General features: G+C 44.0%; 1 protein-coding gene across 1 annotated transcript; it reads left to right on the top strand.

Annotated features, from left to right (window-relative positions):
* Positions 1-17,670: 17,670 nt before the first annotated feature.
* LOC119171461 (uncharacterized) lies at positions 17,671-18,905 on the top strand. Its single transcript, XM_037422273.2, has 2 exons — positions 17,671-17,744; positions 18,544-18,905. The coding sequence occupies exons 1-2, from the start codon at positions 17,733-17,735 to the stop codon at positions 18,856-18,858; spliced, it is 327 nt and encodes a 108-aa protein (XP_037278170.2). The 5' UTR covers positions 17,671-17,732; the 3' UTR covers positions 18,859-18,905.
* The last annotated feature ends 741 nt before the right edge of the window (positions 18,906-19,646 follow it).

Below are 19,646 nucleotides of genomic sequence, written 5' to 3'. Positions count from 1 at the left end.
CCTGAAGTCGAAAACTCGCTGATGCCACTGCAAGGACGACCATCACGTCACTAAGTGCAATGTTCGCATGGTACGAAGTACCCATGAAAGTATGCACGGACAATGGGCCACAATTTGTAAGTCACGAGTTTGCAGCCTTTGCAAGAAAATAAGATTTTACTCACGTTACGTCGAGTCCTTGCTACCCTCAGTCCAATGGCCTAGCGGAAAAGGGGGTCCAGGTTGTCAAGCGTACTATAAATAAATGTGCGCACGCACGCGAAGACTTCTGGCTGGGTCTGCTGGCCTACCGCTGTGTGCCACTAGAAGACGGCCGATCACCAGCGGAACTACTACAAAGCAGATGCCCGAGAGCTAATCACCCCGATTTTTCTGCAGTGCCAACGATCATGGTAAAAAAGCGCCAGCAGAAGAGCACCGGAAATCATCTACTACCTTTGGCTAAAGGGTCGGTCATGAGGTTCGGGGACAGAACATGGTTACGGAAATGACAAGTAGTCTCATCTGCTGCGCCCAGGTCCTACCAAGTTAAAATCCAAGATCGTCGGCTGTTTGGACACAATAGGCGTCATCTTCTGCAAACTAGCGAGAGGTGTGCGGTAGAGGTCAGCGACGACAGTTGTTCCGAGTGTGAGCGCAATGATCCCGGCTCATCAGCTCCAGACGTCTCGCCAGCTGCCTCAACACAATCACCGGGCCACTCACCTAAACCATCTACTACGGACAGTAGGCCCAAGAAGGTCTGCTCGTACAGTCAAGCCTCCGCAGAGACTTCATTACAATGCTGCTTTTAATCAAGTGCCTTGAACTTATTTTCATTACACCTCAGAGGAAATATCGGGCATGTGCTGTCGGCATCATCATGAAGGCGTGTTGACAGTGTTATCCTGTTGTGACGGTGATACCACGATCCATGCGGTTATCACTGAAACTTCTCTGCCCTCTTCACCTATATCAAGACATGTCAATGAACTCTGCCAATCTTGTTCCCGTCAACATGTAGTTGCCTCTGTCCTTTGTCAGACGCGTGACGCGTTACAGATATTCGTGTCATGTAAAACATGACTACATGCTACGCTCCTAGCGCGCTCGGAGCTGTTTTGCTAGCTCCAGATATACCAAACTCGGTATCCCATGACGTGAATAGACGGCGAAGGTAAATAATAAGTCCAAATATTATATACATGACGTGCGTGTGATGTAAAACATGATTATCTGCTACGCCCATAGCGCGCTTGTGGCTGGTTTACTAGCTCCTCATATCGCATCACTTAATACTAAGCTTGGTATCACGTGACATGAATAGAAGACTGAAGAAAATGACACATCCAAACATGACAGCCATAACATAGAAGTCGTGTAAAGCATAATTATGTACCCATAGTAACGTTGTGCTCATTTTAAAGTTACATATTGCCACAGCTCGAACATCGCAGAAGACGCTGCCACAATTCGCGTTCGTAAAAGCCGCCAAGCAAGTAGCAAGAAAGCCACGCCATGGAACGCCGCCCTGCACGCGCCACGATGCTACGCCACGGGACCGGCACGAGACTCGAGGGCCAGAGGAAGAGACCGACGAAGTTGAAGTCAGCGAGCAAGAGGCATTCTTGGCTGACTATTTTTAGCTTTGTGTTTACGGGCACAAGTTCGCCCTAAATAAAGAGTTTATATAGTACCAGGTGCTATATTTATTCGTAACAATCTGGTGGAGGTGCTGGGTATGATTCCAAGCCCAACCACAGGCAAGGGAGAGAAGCCCAGATCCCAGAAGATTGGAGCCAGCAGAATTGACACCTGTGCACCAACGCACGAGTCACCGACTACGTGGTGAGTAGCCCGAGTTTGGCCCCCTAATTGACCCATCAAGACCTGTCGAGACCTCAAGCACAAGCGTCACTGCGATGGCCACCCAGTCGATGCCATCTCCATCTCACCTCATTGTGGATTCGCCACGTACACCAGAGGTCTTCCACGGTGAGACCTTTGAAGATGCCGAGGACTGGCTTGAAGGCTTCAAGCGCGTTGCACGATTGAATGGTTGGGACGAAGCCCGAAAACTTCGTTACGTTTACGTCGCCCTGCAAGATTCGGCACGTACGTGGTTTGAGAACCACGAAGCGTCCTTGCTGTCGTGGGACGACTTCCGACGAGAGCTAATCGCAACCTATCCGAACACGGACCGCAAAGAGAAGGCAGAGGCTGCTCTTCAGACAAGGAACCAACGGAATAACGAGAGCGTGGCCATGTACATAGAAGACATGTCTCGGCTCTTCCACCGAGCCGACCAAAACATGGCCGAAGAGAAGAAGTTGCGGCACCTAATGCGCGGAGTCAAAGAAGAGATTTTTGCAGGCCTGGTGCGTAATCCACCGCGAACTGTGGCGGAGTTCCGGTCCGAGGCAACGACTATGGAAAAGACACTACAACAACGTGCACGACTGTACAACAGAGACTTCAGCGTCTCTTCTGTCAGGGCGGAGTCAACAACCCTCCCCACCAACGTTGACGTCCTCCGGGAAATGGTGAGGGCTATTGTTAAGGAGGAGCTCCAGAAACTGCAACTCCCCCAAAGTCCTCCAGCGATGCCCTCAATCGCGGACGTTGTACGTGAAGAAGTGCGGCAAGCAATTATTCAACCGCAGCCTCAGGTGCCACACCACACGCAACCGGAAACTCAGCCACCGCTGTCATACGCGCAAGACGTACGGCCAGACATGAGATGCCCGAGCTTTGCACAAACTCCCGTTATGCCACCGACCTTTCCTCGCAGTACGCCACCGCCGATGCCAGAAGCGAGACCCCGCAAAAGTGATGTATGGCGCACGGCAGACCGGCGGCCCCTCTGCTACCACTGTGGGGAGGCAGGTCATCTTTATCGGACATGCCACTACCGTCAGGTTGGGCTACGTGGCTTCCCAGTGAATGCACCCTGCCCTCGTAACGGTGAGCGCCCTTACGAAATCAAAGAATATTTATCTTTGCGCTATGCATATCCAAACACTCAGCGACATGAATCGCGGTGGATTGCACCAATGCGCAATAGGTCGCCGAGTCCACACCCATCATCTACTTTCCCGAGGCGTCGTTCACCAAGCCCTCGACGGGAAAACTAGAACCAGCGACCTGTGGAGGCAGGGCTGCTGATTTTCGGAAAACTGAAAACCCTCCATCGCTAACCGGATCAGACGACGACACTCACACAATGACGGACAAGCGCAGTAATGGTGACGTGACATCCGAGCTACAAGTCAGAATCGACGACGTCGAAACCATAGCGTTAATAGACACAGGTGCAGACTACTCAGTTATAAGTAGCATGCTCGCAAAGAAGCTGAAGAAAGTGCTCACTCATTGGACCGGACCGCAGATACGCACCGCCGGAGGGCATTTAGTCAGCCCAATAGGAATGTGCACAGCGAGAGTGGGAATAAGAGGCCATGTGTGCGTCTGCAGTTTTATTGTTCTCCCCGAATGTTCCCGTGAGGCAATTCTGGGCATGGACTTCCTGCAAGCGAACATTGCCATCACCGACTTGCAGAAATCCCAAGTTTCTTTCTCTACAGAGAATGCTGTTGCCGTGTGTCATGCGGAGCAACCAATTGTTTCGTCTCTTCGTATTGTGGATGAAGGTGTGACAGTGCCACCACGTAGCAGCGTGACAGTTTCTGTGAAAAGCGACGTTTTTCGTGAATATGCCGGACTAGCTGATGGAAATATCGAACTGCTACTCACAAAGGGGATACGCGTGGTGAGAGGTCTAGTGAACCTGCGGAACGGATATACTGATGTGCTATTGACTACCTTTACCAACGAGGTACAGCATGTTGTGAAGGGAGCAGCCATAGCATCACTTCATGACTACGTACAAGTCTCAGATGTTTGCACCATAGGAAAAGTACCCACAACGCCCTCAACAGTGGGCAGTGTCCTCGAGAAAATAGATATCGACCGAGAGCTTTCATATCTGCAGAAAGACCCGATTGTGGAGTTGATGAAGGAATTCGCACAGTGTTTTTCCTCTTCATCGAAAGTCGGACGTACACCTGTAGCAAAGCACCGCATCGTAATCGAAGGGCATGTTAGACCAGTATGTCAGCATCCATACCGAGTAGCCCCGAAAGAAAGGGGGGCGATAAAGAAGCAAGTACAGGAGATGCTCGACGACGATGTCATACAGCCCTCCAAAAGCCCATGGGCATCGCCGGTAGTATTGGTGAAGAAGAAGGACAACACCATGCGTTTCTGTGTTGATTACAGAAAACTCAACCTCGTCACGAAGCGAGACGTGTACCCACTCCCACGAGTCGACGATACGTTGGATAAACTGCGCAATGCTCACTTTTTTTCACCGTTGGATCTAAAGAGCGGGTACTGGTAAATAGAAGTCGATGAACGAGATCGGGAAAAGACGGCGTTTGTGACACCCGACGGACTCTACGAGTTCAAAGTACTTCCATTTGGTTTGTGTTCTGCTCCCGCTACCTTCCAGAGGATGATGGACACTGTGCTCTCTGGCCTCAAATGGCAGTCATGTCTTGTCTATGTTGATGACGTAGTAATTTTTTCCACTACGTTCGAACAGCACGTACAGAGATTGAGAACGGTACTGGACGCCATTCGTATGGCTGCACTTACGATCAAACCCGAAAAGTGCCACTTTGGATTCCGGGAGCTTCGGTTCCTCGGGCACATTGTCAGTTCTCACGGTGTCCGCCCAGATCCAGATAAAATCACTGCGGTTGAAACTTTCCCAAGGCCAAGAGACAAAAAAGCTATGCGACGTTTCCTGGGGCTTTGTGCCTACTATAGGCGCTTCGTTGAAAACTTCTCCAAGGTTGCGGAACCACTGACACGGCTTACGAAGGAAGGTGTACCATTTATCTGGCACCAAGAGCAAGAAGACGCCTTCTCTGAGTTACGACGGCGTTTGCAGTCACCTCCCATACTCGCTCATTTTGACGAAGATGCCAAAACAGACATTCATACGGACGCCAGCAACGTTGGCCTCGGTGCTATTCTTGTTCAATGGCAGAACGGGGAAGAAAAAGTTATCGCTTATGCAAGCCGCACTCTGTCGAAAACTGAGTATAATTATTCAGCTACGGAGAAGGAATGTCTCGCAGTTATATGGACCATCACTAAGTTCCGTCCATATTTATACGGTAGACCATTCCGAGCCATCAGTGACCATCATTCATTGTGCTGGCTTGCGAACCTCAAGGATTCTTCCAGAAGACTTGCTAGATGGAGCCTGCGTCTACACGAATATGACATCACCGTAGTCTACAAGTCTGGCCACAAGCACAATGACGCGGACTGCTTGTCACGAGCACCAGTCCAGACCTCGTCTCCTGAGCATGAACAAGACTCCGCGTTTCTTGGAGCTGTGAATGTGTCGGAGATGGCTCATGATGAGCGAATGGACCCAGAAATACTTCTGCTCATTCAATACTGAGAGGGGCAGCAAGTCGAAGTACCGCGAGTTTTCGTCCGTGGACTACGTTCCTACGTCCTCCGCAACAACGTTCTCTACAAGAGAAACTTTCAACACACCGGTGAAACGTTCCTACTGCTGATACCATCATCACTGCGAGCGGAAATTTTAGAAGCGTGTCATGATGACCCATCGGCAGGTCACTTGGGCATTAGTAGGACTTTGGCAAGAATCCGCCAGAGATATTACTGGCCAAAATTGATCGATTCAGTACAGCATTACGTAAGATTATGTCGAGAATGCCAAAGACGCAAAGTACCACCCCTAAAACCAGCAGGTCTTTTGAAACCGATAGAGCCACCGAAAATCCCGTTTGAGCAGGTCGGAATGAATTTGCTAGGACCATTTCCTATGTCATGGATTGGGAAGCGCTGGATAGTTGTAGCAACCGACTACATGACCCGGTATGCCGAGACGTCATCTCTCACAAAAGGAACGGCAAATGAAGTGGCTCAGTTTTTTGTGACCCAGATAGTGCTGCGACATGGCGCACCTAAAGTCCTTATAACTGACAAAGGAACTTCGTTCACTGCCAGGCTAGTGCAATATGTCATGAAGCTAACACACACCGACCACAGAAGAACTACCGCATACCATCCGCAAACTAACGGGTTAACTGAAAGGCTGAACAGGACGCTTGCTGACATGATCGCGATGTATGTGGACGTCGATCATCGGACTTGAGACGCCATATTACTGTATGCTACATTTGCATACAATACCGCAGTACAAGAGACAACCCCCTTCACGCCATTTCAACTTGTTTATGGTCGGACAGTAATAACGACATTAGACGCGATGCTGCCTGTCAACAGCACGAATGAAGAGGACCCTGACATAAGCGAATATGTAGAAAGGGCAGAAGAGGTGCGACAACTAGCACGGAACCGCATCATTCAACAGCAAAACGTCCGCGCGCACCGTTACAATCTAAGACGAAGGGATGTTCAGTACTCCCCTGGAGACCAAGTGTGGGTCTGGACGCCTGTACGTGCACGTGGCCTATAAGAAAAGCTTATGCGGCGCTATTTTGGCCTTTACAGGGTTCTTCGTCAGCTAGGCCCATTAAACTACGAAGTGATCCCTGAAGGTCAAGTATGCACAACACGACGCCTGAATCTCCCGGAAGTTGTACATGTAGTACGGATGAAACCGTACTACGACAGGAACTCAACAAGTGAACTGACTCACGTCGTCTAACACAAGGACAAGTCCTATTGTTTAGAAAATGTCATCCTGCTCTACGCATCGGGGCGATGCGTGCTAGGAGGGGGACTAATGCCACAGCTTGAACATCGCGGAAGACGCTGCCACAATTCGCGTTCGTAAAAGCCGCCAAGCAAGTAGCAAGAAAGCCGCGCCATGGAACGCCGCCCTGCACGCGCCACGATGCTACGCCACGGGACCGGCACGAGACTCGAGGGGCAGAGGAAGAGACCGACGAAGTTGAAGTCAGCGAGCAAGAGGCATTCTTGGCTGACCATTTTTAGCTTTGAGTTTACGGGCACAAGTTCGCCCTAAATAAAGAGTTTATATAGTACCAGGTGCTATATTTATTCGTAACAATATTAACCTTCCTTATTCTTGTTTCGCATACTATCGATTCCATCAATAATAAGGATCTGCCCATTTTTTGTAGTTGCTAAGTTGATTTCAGCAAACAGACTCTGTTTCCTCTTGACGAGGTAGTTTATAGATACACCTAACCTACGTGGGTCATGTCATACGAAGTTTCATAATAAGGTTCGAAAAGATAGAGTTCACTAAGCCAACATGATATCTTCATTACATAACTTGAGTACGCAAGACGATAGCGTGCGATGCATTAGCAGTACCCAGTTTTAAAATAGGATGCGGAAAGATAGCGTGTGGTTAGTACGTAGCTAATAACGCGTACACGTAGTGACAAATGCTAACGGAAAGCTAGGCGCATCTAAAATTCAAAATGCATTGTTAGAAGTTGCAGCATCTGCCATCCGCTTTGTTGTGCGGCTGAGGATTGTGGATAAGATAATCTTTGTAGCCACAACGTACTGGCTCATGGTTTTTTCCAAAGTACCATCTCCAAAGTACTATTTCTACCGAGAGCTTGGGCACGCTTTTCTGTGGCGCATTTTCAGAGCACGAAAGACAAAGATGAGTTTCGAGGGGAGGAGTTCAGCATTTTCCTAAGTAACGTGATTTCTCAGTGCTACCTTAACTATTTCGATGTGCTTTTGGACGAGTGATTTATTGCTTTCCTTCTTTGTTAACCTCTTCCTTGCTTGTAAAGTTCACGCCTCTTATTAGAGCCAAGCTGTTTTCTTGTGCGTGTCTTGTTCGTTGTTCAATTGCATGGTCACTCTCTGTCACAATACTGTGATATAGAGTGTTCAACTTTTCACACCGTTTTATTGTAGGTATTGAATGATACGATAAATTTATACCTTTTTTCTATTTCTTGTAGGTAGTACTCCCCGTTGATGTTTACAAGCGTTGCCTACACATCCTAAAATATGACTTTTTTTTTCTAGGAAACCACCAGCAGCTTGAAGTGTGAATAAAAATGATTGTCAAGAAACGCTTGGTTTAGTCTTTCTTTTTTCTCTTTCTTTTACTCCCTAATTCCCTTCTCCCCACGTGTAGGGCAGCGAACTAGACCTAGTCCATTTATCTTCCCCACATTTTTTATATATTTTCTCTCTCTTGCTGCATGTTGGCGTAATTTTCTGCGTTCCCTTTTTTTGCGAGCCATGGCACACTTCAAGTTAACTATATAGTTCTTCTGTTAGGATGTTACACGATAATTTTTGTGATGAGTATTGCACGCTGCATTTCGAAGCATGGAACCATTACATTGAGATGATGCATCTTCAAATATGCATGCTCCATCCACAAATACATTTGAGCTAATTTACCTGGATCGTGGAACGTCCACCCAGCGACATGCTGGACAGGACGCAGCCGGTGGCCCTCAGAGAACTGCAGATGCACACGTACCAAAGAGGGCTGGTAAACAACCACCGTTAACAGCGCCGAACTGTGATTACCGGCAACTTCGGTTAGACGAAGTTACCCGCCAGCGTCCTCTGTTTAAGTAGCTGGCACAACCTTGCGCAGCACCCTGCCTGGACAACGCTCTTTACGTGGTTAACCGACAAACTGAGGCGGCTGAGCTATGTTTTCTGTAACCGGGATTTCCCCTACCCTTAACATACGTGAACCGCAAGTACACATAACCGCGGTGACGTTATTCGCGGTTTAGGCGAACAGTGTAAGAAGGGTTTAATAAAGATAAGCCGCTGACAAAGTGTGTTTGGCGCTAACTGCTGTTCAATGTGGTTTACTAAGGTTGGTTGTTAACATGGTTAAATTGCTATTCAGCTATTGGATCGCTATGGCAAATTCATCAATGTGCGATAAACGCAACTGTGTAGATGCCATTGATCATATCTTGTGCTATTGTCTGCAACTTCAACGATGCCACACTCTTCAGTGTGCCTTCAGGAGACAATGAGTGGCCTTTAACTGAAACAAAGAGCTCAGAGATCTGACCTTGCAGAACAACATCTCAAAGAGCCCCCCGAGACTTCGTGCAGTACTTCAAGGCAACGGAATTGAGTGACCACCTGTAATATGCACCTCTCTCTCTCCCGCTGTGGTAATGTGTGTGTGTGTGTGTGTTACATGTGTCTCTACTTGTCGGTCTCTCATTCTCCCCTCATGACTTCGATAGCAAAGTGCTCGCTACTCAGGATCAACGCCTACCCTCTAGTTGTTCTTTATCTCTACTTTTACAAAAAGCAAGTTCAGCGGAAGGTTCTACTTTGAAGAAATATTTAAAAATAGAGGATTGTCCTCAGCAAAGCCTTCACAGAAACCACTCTCCTTAACAAATTCTCGTCTTCAGTGACAATTTCTTTTCAAGTACAGCTAATGGAGACGATACTTACATGTCCATTATCATAAGTTTTGTCTTAGTGCGTTCTTAGTTGATTCACAACAATCTTGCTAATTATAAGTGGTGCGAAAAATGCGCTCTTGAAGGCTTGGTAACAAACTGCTGTATTCCCTCTGCCTGATATTTTTTTGCCGTTTCTGATTGAAGTTATGCATCCGAATGCTATGTCTCATTTCGTTCGAACCATCAATTACCACATGACCACTTTTGTGGTCGTGTGGTAATGTATTAGTGAGACGTGACATGGCCCCTTTTCACTAATTTATTAGTGATACATGACTGGACCACATTTATGGTCATCTCATGCCTCACTCTGTAACAGTCATTGCCGAATAAAGTTACTGAAGTTATTTGAACAGAGAGGGATTTCTATAAATGGAAGACACTTTCAAATGGAGGACTTATAACAAGCACCATTGCACGTAATTGAGCTTCACCTATTTGTGCCTCGGTACAGATTTCACTCATAGACAATTTAGTTATTAACCCTTCAGGTATTTTATATACTGATCTGAGTTCATCACACATACGGCACGTAGACGATTTTATAGGCATGGTTCAATATATAGCCTTAAGACTTGAGGTCAAGACAATAATGCAGCATGCGAATCTCAGAGGTGCGTCATCGACGCCGATGAACTCGTGCCGATGTGCCGATCCAGTAAGCAATACTGAAGGTGTTTAATATTAGCGAAACCTATCACGTGTGCGTTTGCATTTCCAAAATGAAGCTTATCTCTCGAAGGTCAGCAATTGTTTACCTGTTGTGTACGCTGAGCTACACCCATCTAATTAGGTATCGTAATGGGTTGCTCCGAATGAATTCAAGCGTGTCAAGCGACCCACTTAAGAGACGAGATCTATAAAGCTCGTGGCAAGGACATCTTTTCCAGTACGACGCACGTGAGGCAACAAACAAATGTCACAGGCTCACGTTTTGATCAACTATAGAAGGAGAGATCAAGCTGAGCTCAATGTACGCTGCACAAAATTATTTAATAGATAAAAATAAATATTTCTGCAAGACTCTGCGCTTTCATCCTTGTGCCACATTCAAGTGAAACCTTGCGACGAGCTTCGATAGGTTTGTACTAGGATCGAGGTTTGATTATTAAGTGAAATGAAGATATATTGTGCGAGAGCACACAAAAAGAAATCGTTTAGGAGACCACACGAAGCGTGACCGAGCCGATATCTGCAAAAAAATTTAGTTGGTTTATGTGTGCCCTTCAGCGTATGTTTTACGACGCAAATGCTACAGCGCATATAAGCGGTTCCCTATGCTTTCAGTTACACACAAATTAAAATTCAAACACATAGCCGCTTCTCTTTTTCCAAATGAAATTGTAATAATATTGTGCGTCAATAGTTCCAAATTTTCTTCAAAGTTTATTTTAAACCTCGGTTTATTTCAACCTCGGTTTATTTCAAACCTTTTTTTGTTATGCTTGCCTAGATGAGAAACAGCATTTGATAAAAACTTGCTAGCCACTGCTACCAAAAATTAACTATTAGAATAAAGAATCAGATATCCGAAACTACGTAACCAGTAGTAGTTGTTGAGAACAACTTTACTAGAAATTATTGAAGTATAAACTGTCAAGAAATTGGCTTGTTTATGCGCTTTGCGTAATTCTCTGTGAAGGAATTTTCCGAAGGTTATATTCGGCCCTGTAAAATTCCTTTTACCTTAGTTTATCAGTTTCTGTAGTGGGAGTTGTTACACTTAATTGAATGGCTGATTTTGGGCGCAATATTTTCCACCAGTGCCACCACCTGTCTCGGTCGCAGCTATAGCTAACAATATTATTTGAAAAAAACGCACACAAAGAATGGTGTGTAGGCCCCTTTTCTTCAGTCTTCGCCGTTCTTGACGCACTTTTAATAAGGAGACCGTACAAGGACATTTTTAAATGAAAAGCATTTCTTAGTGACTTCGACAACTTTGAGCATCTATCTATCTATCTATCTATCTATCTATCTATCTATCTATCTATCTATCTATCTATCTATCTATCTATCTATCTATCTATCTATCTATCTATCTATCTATCTATCTATGTATCTATCTATCTATCTATCTATCTATCTATCTATCTATCTATCTATCTATCTATCTATCTATCTATCTATCTATCTATCTATCTATCTATCTATCTATCTATCTATCTATCTATCTATCTAGCCGCCTACGATTTTTAGCTCTCCTGGCGATTTCGTTAATGGTATCTATACCAAGTATCGTATGACATAACATGATTTTATGACGAGCATAACTGACTAAGGTAAAAATGACTATCATGAAATGATTGTCATTATTGTGATAATTTGCATTTCATGGTCTTGCTGCTTTTGTGGTGGTTTCGTTCACACGGCTTGTTAAAAAACTAGTATGGTATGACATGACTGCATGGTGAACACAAGTGACAGACCCTAATGTGAAAATTATGACAAGCATGTCATGTAAGTCATGAATCATGACTCATGACTACACGTCACGCTCATGATGCTCTCAGGGCCTTTTCGCTAGCTTCGCTTATACCTAAGTTGGTATTACGTGACGTTAACGGATGACGAAGGTGTGTGACTGGGGCAAATATGATAATCATGAGACACTTGGAATGTAACAACATGACTACATGCCACGCTCATGATGCGTTCGCGATCGTTTCGCTAGGTTTCACATATATCCAATTGGGTATCACGTGACGTGAACGGACAAAGAAGGCAAATTACACGTCCAAACAAGATAATAAAGACATGCGTGTCATGTAAAATATCACTACATGCTAAGCTCATAGTGAGCCCGCGGCCTTTTCACTAGCTCCACATACCACGTCACGTGATACTAAGCTTGGTATCATGTGACGTGAATGGACGATGAAGGTAAAGGACACCCGAAAAAATGATATTCATGACGTGGAAGTCATGTACAGCATTATTTAGGTCCGCCTCGTAAAGTTGTGCTGATTTTCAAGTGACATATCAACCTTCCTCACTCATGCTTTGCATATAATCGATTCCCACTGTACGCGGGATCTGCCAATTTTTTTTTTTAATATTCACCATATGTCTTTGTTTTACCTTGCCGCCTTTGCTTGTTCTATCACAATCTCTTATTTTTCGTGCTTTATTGTATATTTATGTATATATATATTGGTGTTGCGTTAAATACAAAGTATATGATTCATTAATTACGAAGTATTTACCCGAACTTCATTTATAATGCTGTAAAGAATGAAGTACCAACTAAGGGATCCATTTTTTATGACTAGACAGAATAATAGTGGGAACTGTAGGGATTGAGATAATGCTGAAGTTATCTGAGCTAAGCAGAAAATGAGTACAGTGTGGGTATTTATATGGGCAAATCCTAATGTATTTGTCACAACTTAAATCAAATGTCCATTGTCATTTCGCAAAAGAATTCATATAATTTAATTTGATGGTTTCGGAGGCTATATGAGTCAAAACCTTATAGTGATTATGACACACCCAAAAATGTCAGTATCTTCAGAGCACAGTGCAAGACAAGTGCTGTGTGTTAATAAAACTAAAACAAATTGTAATAAATACAATTCTAGTAATGCAATTTAAGGGACAATAAAAGCAATACGAAGTCTAAATAAATTTAAATATTATGCTTATCAATTACGAATACGTTTTTTTTGTAAGAAAAAAACCTCCATGAAGAAAAGTACAAAGGCGGAAAATAGAAGTGGTGCTAACTGTCGTACAATAAGGAACCTTAAGTAGGACGTCAAAAGTGGCATATTCGCATAATATGGCAATGAGAACTGTCTTCAGAGGTTCCACTTATTCGTCAGTTTTGAGCCGTGGCATAGAAAGAGGCACACAAGCGATTTTCAGCGACCATTTTGCACAGAAAACTCAAGTTGTCACACGAAAAATTTGTTGTACACTTTTAGACGAATAATCAATCGACCTACCTCTATTTACAGCGATTCATGTGTCTTTTGAGCAGAAAACTGTTTTGCGTAGGTGCATCAGCATCGGTCAACTGCTTCAATTTAACGGCGGTCAGATTTTTGAGGTCATGCAGATATGCATCATGTCATTTCATTTCATTTCATTTATTGATACTGTCAGCCCTTTGCGGACTATTACAGGAGTGAAGTTGACTCATATAAAACAGAAGTGTGCATAAGAGAAACATAAGAAAAAGAACCTTCACTACTGGGACAAATCATTTCAGAGGCCATACAACAAATATGTCATAATGGCTAAGCAAATAGTTTACAGAGAAGTTAGTGAAAAAAAAGAAAAGAGAGCATCACTGGCGAAATACCCATCATATTTTGCGCATAATAAAACACATAATAAATATCGTAGCCTAGTTACAAAGCACGTAATTCACACATATTCACAATCTTAGCGCATGGTATCAGAGTGCACTATATGTTTTATTGCTTCTAAAAAGTCAGTAAGCGATTTGATTTTCACAACCAAGTCTGGTAACGAATTCCAATGCTGAATCGCCCTGGGGAAGAAGCTGTACCTGAAACAGTCATTATGAACTTTGGGGGGTGGTATGTACATACTGTGTCTGTGTCTTGACGTTTCTTGTGTTGTGCTTTCAAAGTACCTGTCGCAGTTTATTTTAACGTGATTATGAACTATCATGAAAAGGAAATTCAGCCTTTCATATTCGGTGCGTTTTTGTAGAGGTAGGAGCTCTGCAAGTTTGCATAATTCGGTAGGTGAATGGAAACGACGGTATTTATTAAATATAAACCTAGAACTAAGTCGCTGTATTTTGTCAAGTTTCAAACAGTTAGTTTGGGTATAGGGATCCCACACTACTTTAGCATATTCGATTATGGGTCTTAGCAAAGTTTTATAAGCAAAATTTTAACTTCGGGAGAGGCACAGTGCAGGTTACGTCTCAGGCCCCATAACACCTTGTTAGCTTTGGAACAAAGTTCCTCAACATGAAGATTCCAACGCATGTCGGGGGTAAATATGAGACCCAGGTATTCATATTGCTTAGCCTGAGCAAGTTCGTGACCGTTAATACTGTACGGATATCTAAGAATGTTTTTTTTTCTAGAAATGGACATAACAACAGTTTTTGTTGGGTTAAGCTGCATTTGCCACTGATCACACCAGTTTTTAATTCTCTCTAAGTTAAGATTAAGTTCGGCCTGGTCGCTCGGTGACTGTACTTTTTTATATGGTATGCAATCGTCAGCAAACATTCTTATTTGGATAGTAATATTTTTTGGCAGACTGTTTATAAACACCAGGAACAAGAGGGGCCCCAAGACACTACCCTGGGGCACGCCAGATACCACAGGCGATAAACCAGAGTGGTGGTGCCCTAGTTGAACATATTGTTCTCGGCGTGCAAGATTAGGAACTGAACCACCGGGTGAGGGCAGAATTTTTAAAGGTACTATCAATTTTAAGTAAGAGCTTATTGTGCGACACCTTGTCAAAAGCCTTTGCGAAGTCTAAAAATATTATGTCAGTTTGACCACGGGTATTAACTGTGCTAGATAAGTCGTGTACAAGCTCAATAAGCTTAGTAACGGTGGATAACCTTTCCCTAAAACCATGCTGACACGAAACAATTAAATTGTGTTCATAGAGATAGGTTAGCAAGTGCTTTGATACAATGTGCTCTAATATTTTTGAACAGGTGCTTGTAAGCGATATAGGTCGATAGTTGCTAGCGTGAGATGCGGAACACCTTTTGTGTATGGGCACAATTTTTGCACGTTTACAAGAACTGGGAATAGACCCACTAATAACAGATGATTGAAAAATTAATGTTAAAAATTTCGATCACCATTCGGCATATCTATAAAAGAATTCATTGGGAATATTGTCAGGACCAGGGATTTTTTGGTATTCATATGAAGCAAGAGGTTTAGAACGCCCTCTTCAGTGATGCTTATATCCTGGATAGGAATCCTATCTAAGGAATCGCTGATGTTGAGTACAGTACCATCATCGAGTGTAACAACTGACGAGAAGAAGGAATTGAACGCCTCTGCCTGATCCTTGCTACTTCTATGATTAGGCATACTACTCGGCCTGGTCAAAGGATTCACGTACCTCCAAAATTTGTCTGGGGATCCTTTCAGAAATTGTTTCAACGTTGAGTTATAAAACTTATTTTTAGAAGTCTTCACACTTTGCCGGAGGCTTTTACTGAAAACCTGGATGTTCTTCTTTTTTTCAATGCTTGGATTGACATAGCACGCCTTTTGCTTGCGTTTAAGCTTTCTTTTAGCGTGTATTATATCGCGCGTAATCCAAGGATTGTGTTTTCTCACATTTTTACGACGTTTGGGAATCAATTGTTGGATGCAAAACATTATCGTAGAATGAAAGAACCGCCACAGTTCTTCTGTTGAACGAGATGTTCAGTACATTTCCAGAAATAAAAAATATTACTGCTCCAGATGTTCTAGTATGGCTAAGCCGTTTGCGGCACTAAAATTTGGTATCATAAGTTTTTCATCATTGTGCATGACATTGTCATACAGATCTAAAGACTATAAAAACATTTTATGATCAGAAAGACCGTCCTCAATTTCACACATACGAAGAAACGGGAGCAGTGATCCAGATAAGAACATCAAATCAAGCACTGAAGAAGCGGTTGGACCCACACGCATACAAGATGAGACGACCTCAGTCAGATCGTAGCAGAAAGTGAGCTCTAGCAGCTGATCACCTTTAATGACTTCGCTTCCCTCTGAAGTGAGCGTCCACCAATTAATTCCAGGGAGATTAAAGTCTCCTATAAGGATAATATTATCATCATGCTTCAGGTGGCAATCCATAAATCTTCTTAAGTTATCAAGGGCATTCACTGGAGAGTTGGGAGGTGTATACATAGCACCAATGTATACCGAGCGATTACTGAGTGTGGTTTTAATCCAAAGAGCTTCGACATCAATAGCATGCGGAAGAACACTAACTAATATATTATCGTTATTTAAAATGGCCACACCTCCTCCTTTTGTTTTACTGTCTCTTCTCATGATTTTGTATCCGGGAGGAGTAACCTCGGCATCCAGTACATCTTTCTTCAACCATGTTTCGGTCATTACTAAAAAGTCAGGATCGTGTTCTAGTACCACAGCCTCAATCAACCAAATGGCCCACGAAAAACTCACCTAATTTGATCGCTGTTTTCATGTAGTGATCAAAAGAATCATCAATACTGCTAACTGTGCATCGTGAAAACGCGACCATATGCTTGGCATACATTCTTACAATATTAATACCTTTGGGCCATCACTTCCACCAATGCACTTATGTTGTGGTCATATCTCGGGGTTAGCACTGTGGGGCCACGCCTAAAGGGTCGAAAGTCCGTCGTGGGAGTACAATGATTATAGTTTGCGTCTCCTCACACAAAGGTTGGCTTTTCACTCAGAGCTACAATAGTTGCGTTTAGATGGAGGCGAAATCCTAAAGGCCCGTGCATTGTTTCATTTTAATGTGCGTTTGAGGACACCAGGCAGTAGAGAGTTGCCGAGTATGCCCCAGTGACATGCCTGAGAATCATATCGTGGTATTGCAGCGCAAATTTCCAGATTTTGTTATGACAGCAGTCACAAAAATTTGTACCACACGCACTTCGTATTTAAATATCTATATTCATTTTCGGTTGTGCTACCCGATTCTTGGCGAATATCCCAGAGTGGATGTGAGTCACAAAGTCAGGATCTACAGCTACATCTACTTTGTCTTGGAGGTGTGCACTCATGGTATTCACGCAAACGCACTTGAAGGTCCTTCGTAATGTGCAACAAAACAGCAATCTCCGCCATACACGGAAGCGAAGAAAACACCACTTCGAGCAAACAATGAACGGCAGAAATCTCGAGCCGGTGACAGCCAGACAACTTGGTTTCACTCAAATGGATACAGCGCGTGCGTCTGATACTTGCCGGGGAAGTGTTATTCTTTGACCACCTTGTCTGCAAGTCAAGCTCAAAGAGGAAAATAACGCAATTTACACCAGCGTGAGTCACCAAAGGAAATAACGAAACTGAACTGCTCCTGTCTCCCGTTGACCTGGCTGCGCTTGGATCAAGTATTTTTTCCAACGCGTTACTTTCTTACTTTTGAGTCTCGGTTGTTGCCACCATTCATGCCGATACAGGTTTGGCGTGGTTGGGTTCTCGCAATTGAGTCAAAAGAGCTGGGACCGGAGTATATATACCGCTAGTGGGCGTCGACAAACAACACATCGTCTCCAGCCAGTGGTTCGCCCACGACACTCTCAGGAGTTTCGCCGCAAAAGAAAGAGACATCATGAAGTGCACGGTAAGCAACGATGCATAAACAGTTCTCAACTACGGATTATACACCATTCTTCAAATATCACCTTCTCTTCATTTCATTGCGAACATTGTGTGCCTGCGACAAACCGGAGGCCTAATTTAACGATAAGAGCAAAGGGTGATACGCAACGAAAGGTGGCGAGCCAAGTGTTACAGGAAAGCGAGCGAACTTGTGAGCTCACGTTGACGTTGAGCTGCAAAATCGCCCTCTTTTATGTGCCCATTGTTTCTTTGCCTTGCGTTGCATCATTACCTTTCGCACAGCTTGAACCAACAAGCCCTAGAATTTTTTTATAACAAGGATTGCTCTGTACACAGGGTGTTTCAGCATAATATAATGGAGAACTTTCGTTCAATAAAACAGGGGTTCTTGAAAGGGCATAGCGTATGTAGTAGAGAAGGAGATATAAACTGCATCCACTCCTGAGGATATGTAGGGGACTTGAAAGTTATCGGGAGTAGAGAGTAATGTGTCCTCGTAATGTCTTAATTCTGGTGTCTCAACATACAATAGCATTTTATCTCGAACTTGCTAAAGTCATTGGCATTGGCACGTTTTCAGTTTTTCATTCTAATCTCAGCCCAATAACCTTCCGCCTTTTTTTCAAATATTGAGGTTTTTTTTTTCGAAACCACAGTTCTCATTTTAATCGGGATGTTTTATTAGGATAAACTCGAGGATAATCTATGAGTGAGGCGCACGCCATATGCTTCCCGGAATAATGTTCACGACGATGTGTGCTTTTTATCCACGCCCCTCAGGAAGTTATTTTACTCTCCAGATTGCATTCCTTGTTCTCGCCACTGTGATCGCTGGTGCCATGGCTGGCTATGCGTATGGCGGCTATGGCGGGTACGGCCTTGGCGGCTACGGCGGCTATGGTGGTTATGGCGGCTACGGAGGCTACGGCGGATATGGTGGTTATGGAAGATACGGCCTCGGATACGGTGGTTATGGATACGGTCATGGATACGGCGGATACGGAGGCTACGGTGGATACGGCCTTGGATATGGTGGATACGGAGGCTATGGTGGATATGGTGGCTACGGAGGCTATGGTGGCTACGGAAAATATGGTCATGGTTTCTATGGTTAAGCAACATTTCAGAAGTACGGCGAATAAAAGCACGCGGAATTACAAAATGCCTGTGCTGTGTTAATATTCAGGAGTGCAGCCTGCGTTTCTGTGGCCCTGAATTTCTGTGGCGGTTGTCCGCTTGAACCTTTCAGAACCCGGTGAAAATTTCCGGAGCCCTCCACTACGGCGTCTCTCATAATCATATGGTGGTTTCGGGACGTTAAACGTCACATATCGATCATCAAACCTTCCGAAACCCCCTTGATTATTAAGGTAGCCCAAGCAGAACTTAGTCTGTCACAATTCGTTTTGAAAGGGAAACTTATTGGAGGCCTTGACGTCCATTTATTGCCCATGTGGCAAAAATTCCACTTAGAATAACTGCAGGTACAACGACTTTCACGGACACTACAATAAAGTGATGGTGAAGGTGAAGATTATTCAAAAATTGCTTAAGAAAATGAGAGATGGCTCCAACGACGTGATATTTGAAATATGTTTTACAACTTTTTTAATTGTATTGCCGCAATCGGTACCGTTACAAGACTTGGATTATGACTATGGCCCTGCCTTTACAACTGTAGTTGAGTTACGTAGTAGGTGCAGAGTTAGTACCAGTAGTGAAACAAAGCGTACTAATGAATCCAGCTGCTATTATCCACAAAATTTCTAACACACTACAAAATTTATTTTCCGTATCAATAAAACTGAATGAATACAAATTTTTTGTGAGAATCGAGCTATGGAGAAGCTGGCAATAAATAGCGCACACTGGTAGCAATTGCTCAAATAATCCATAAAGCTTG

This window comes from Rhipicephalus microplus, chromosome 4 (assembly GCF_043290135.1).
Source record: "Rhipicephalus microplus isolate Deutch F79 chromosome 4, USDA_Rmic, whole genome shotgun sequence".
NCBI classification, from domain to species: Eukaryota; Metazoa; Arthropoda; class Arachnida; order Ixodida; family Ixodidae; genus Rhipicephalus; species Rhipicephalus microplus.
Note: the sequence above shows the minus strand (reverse complement) of the source record. Positions and strands in the feature narration are given on the sequence as shown.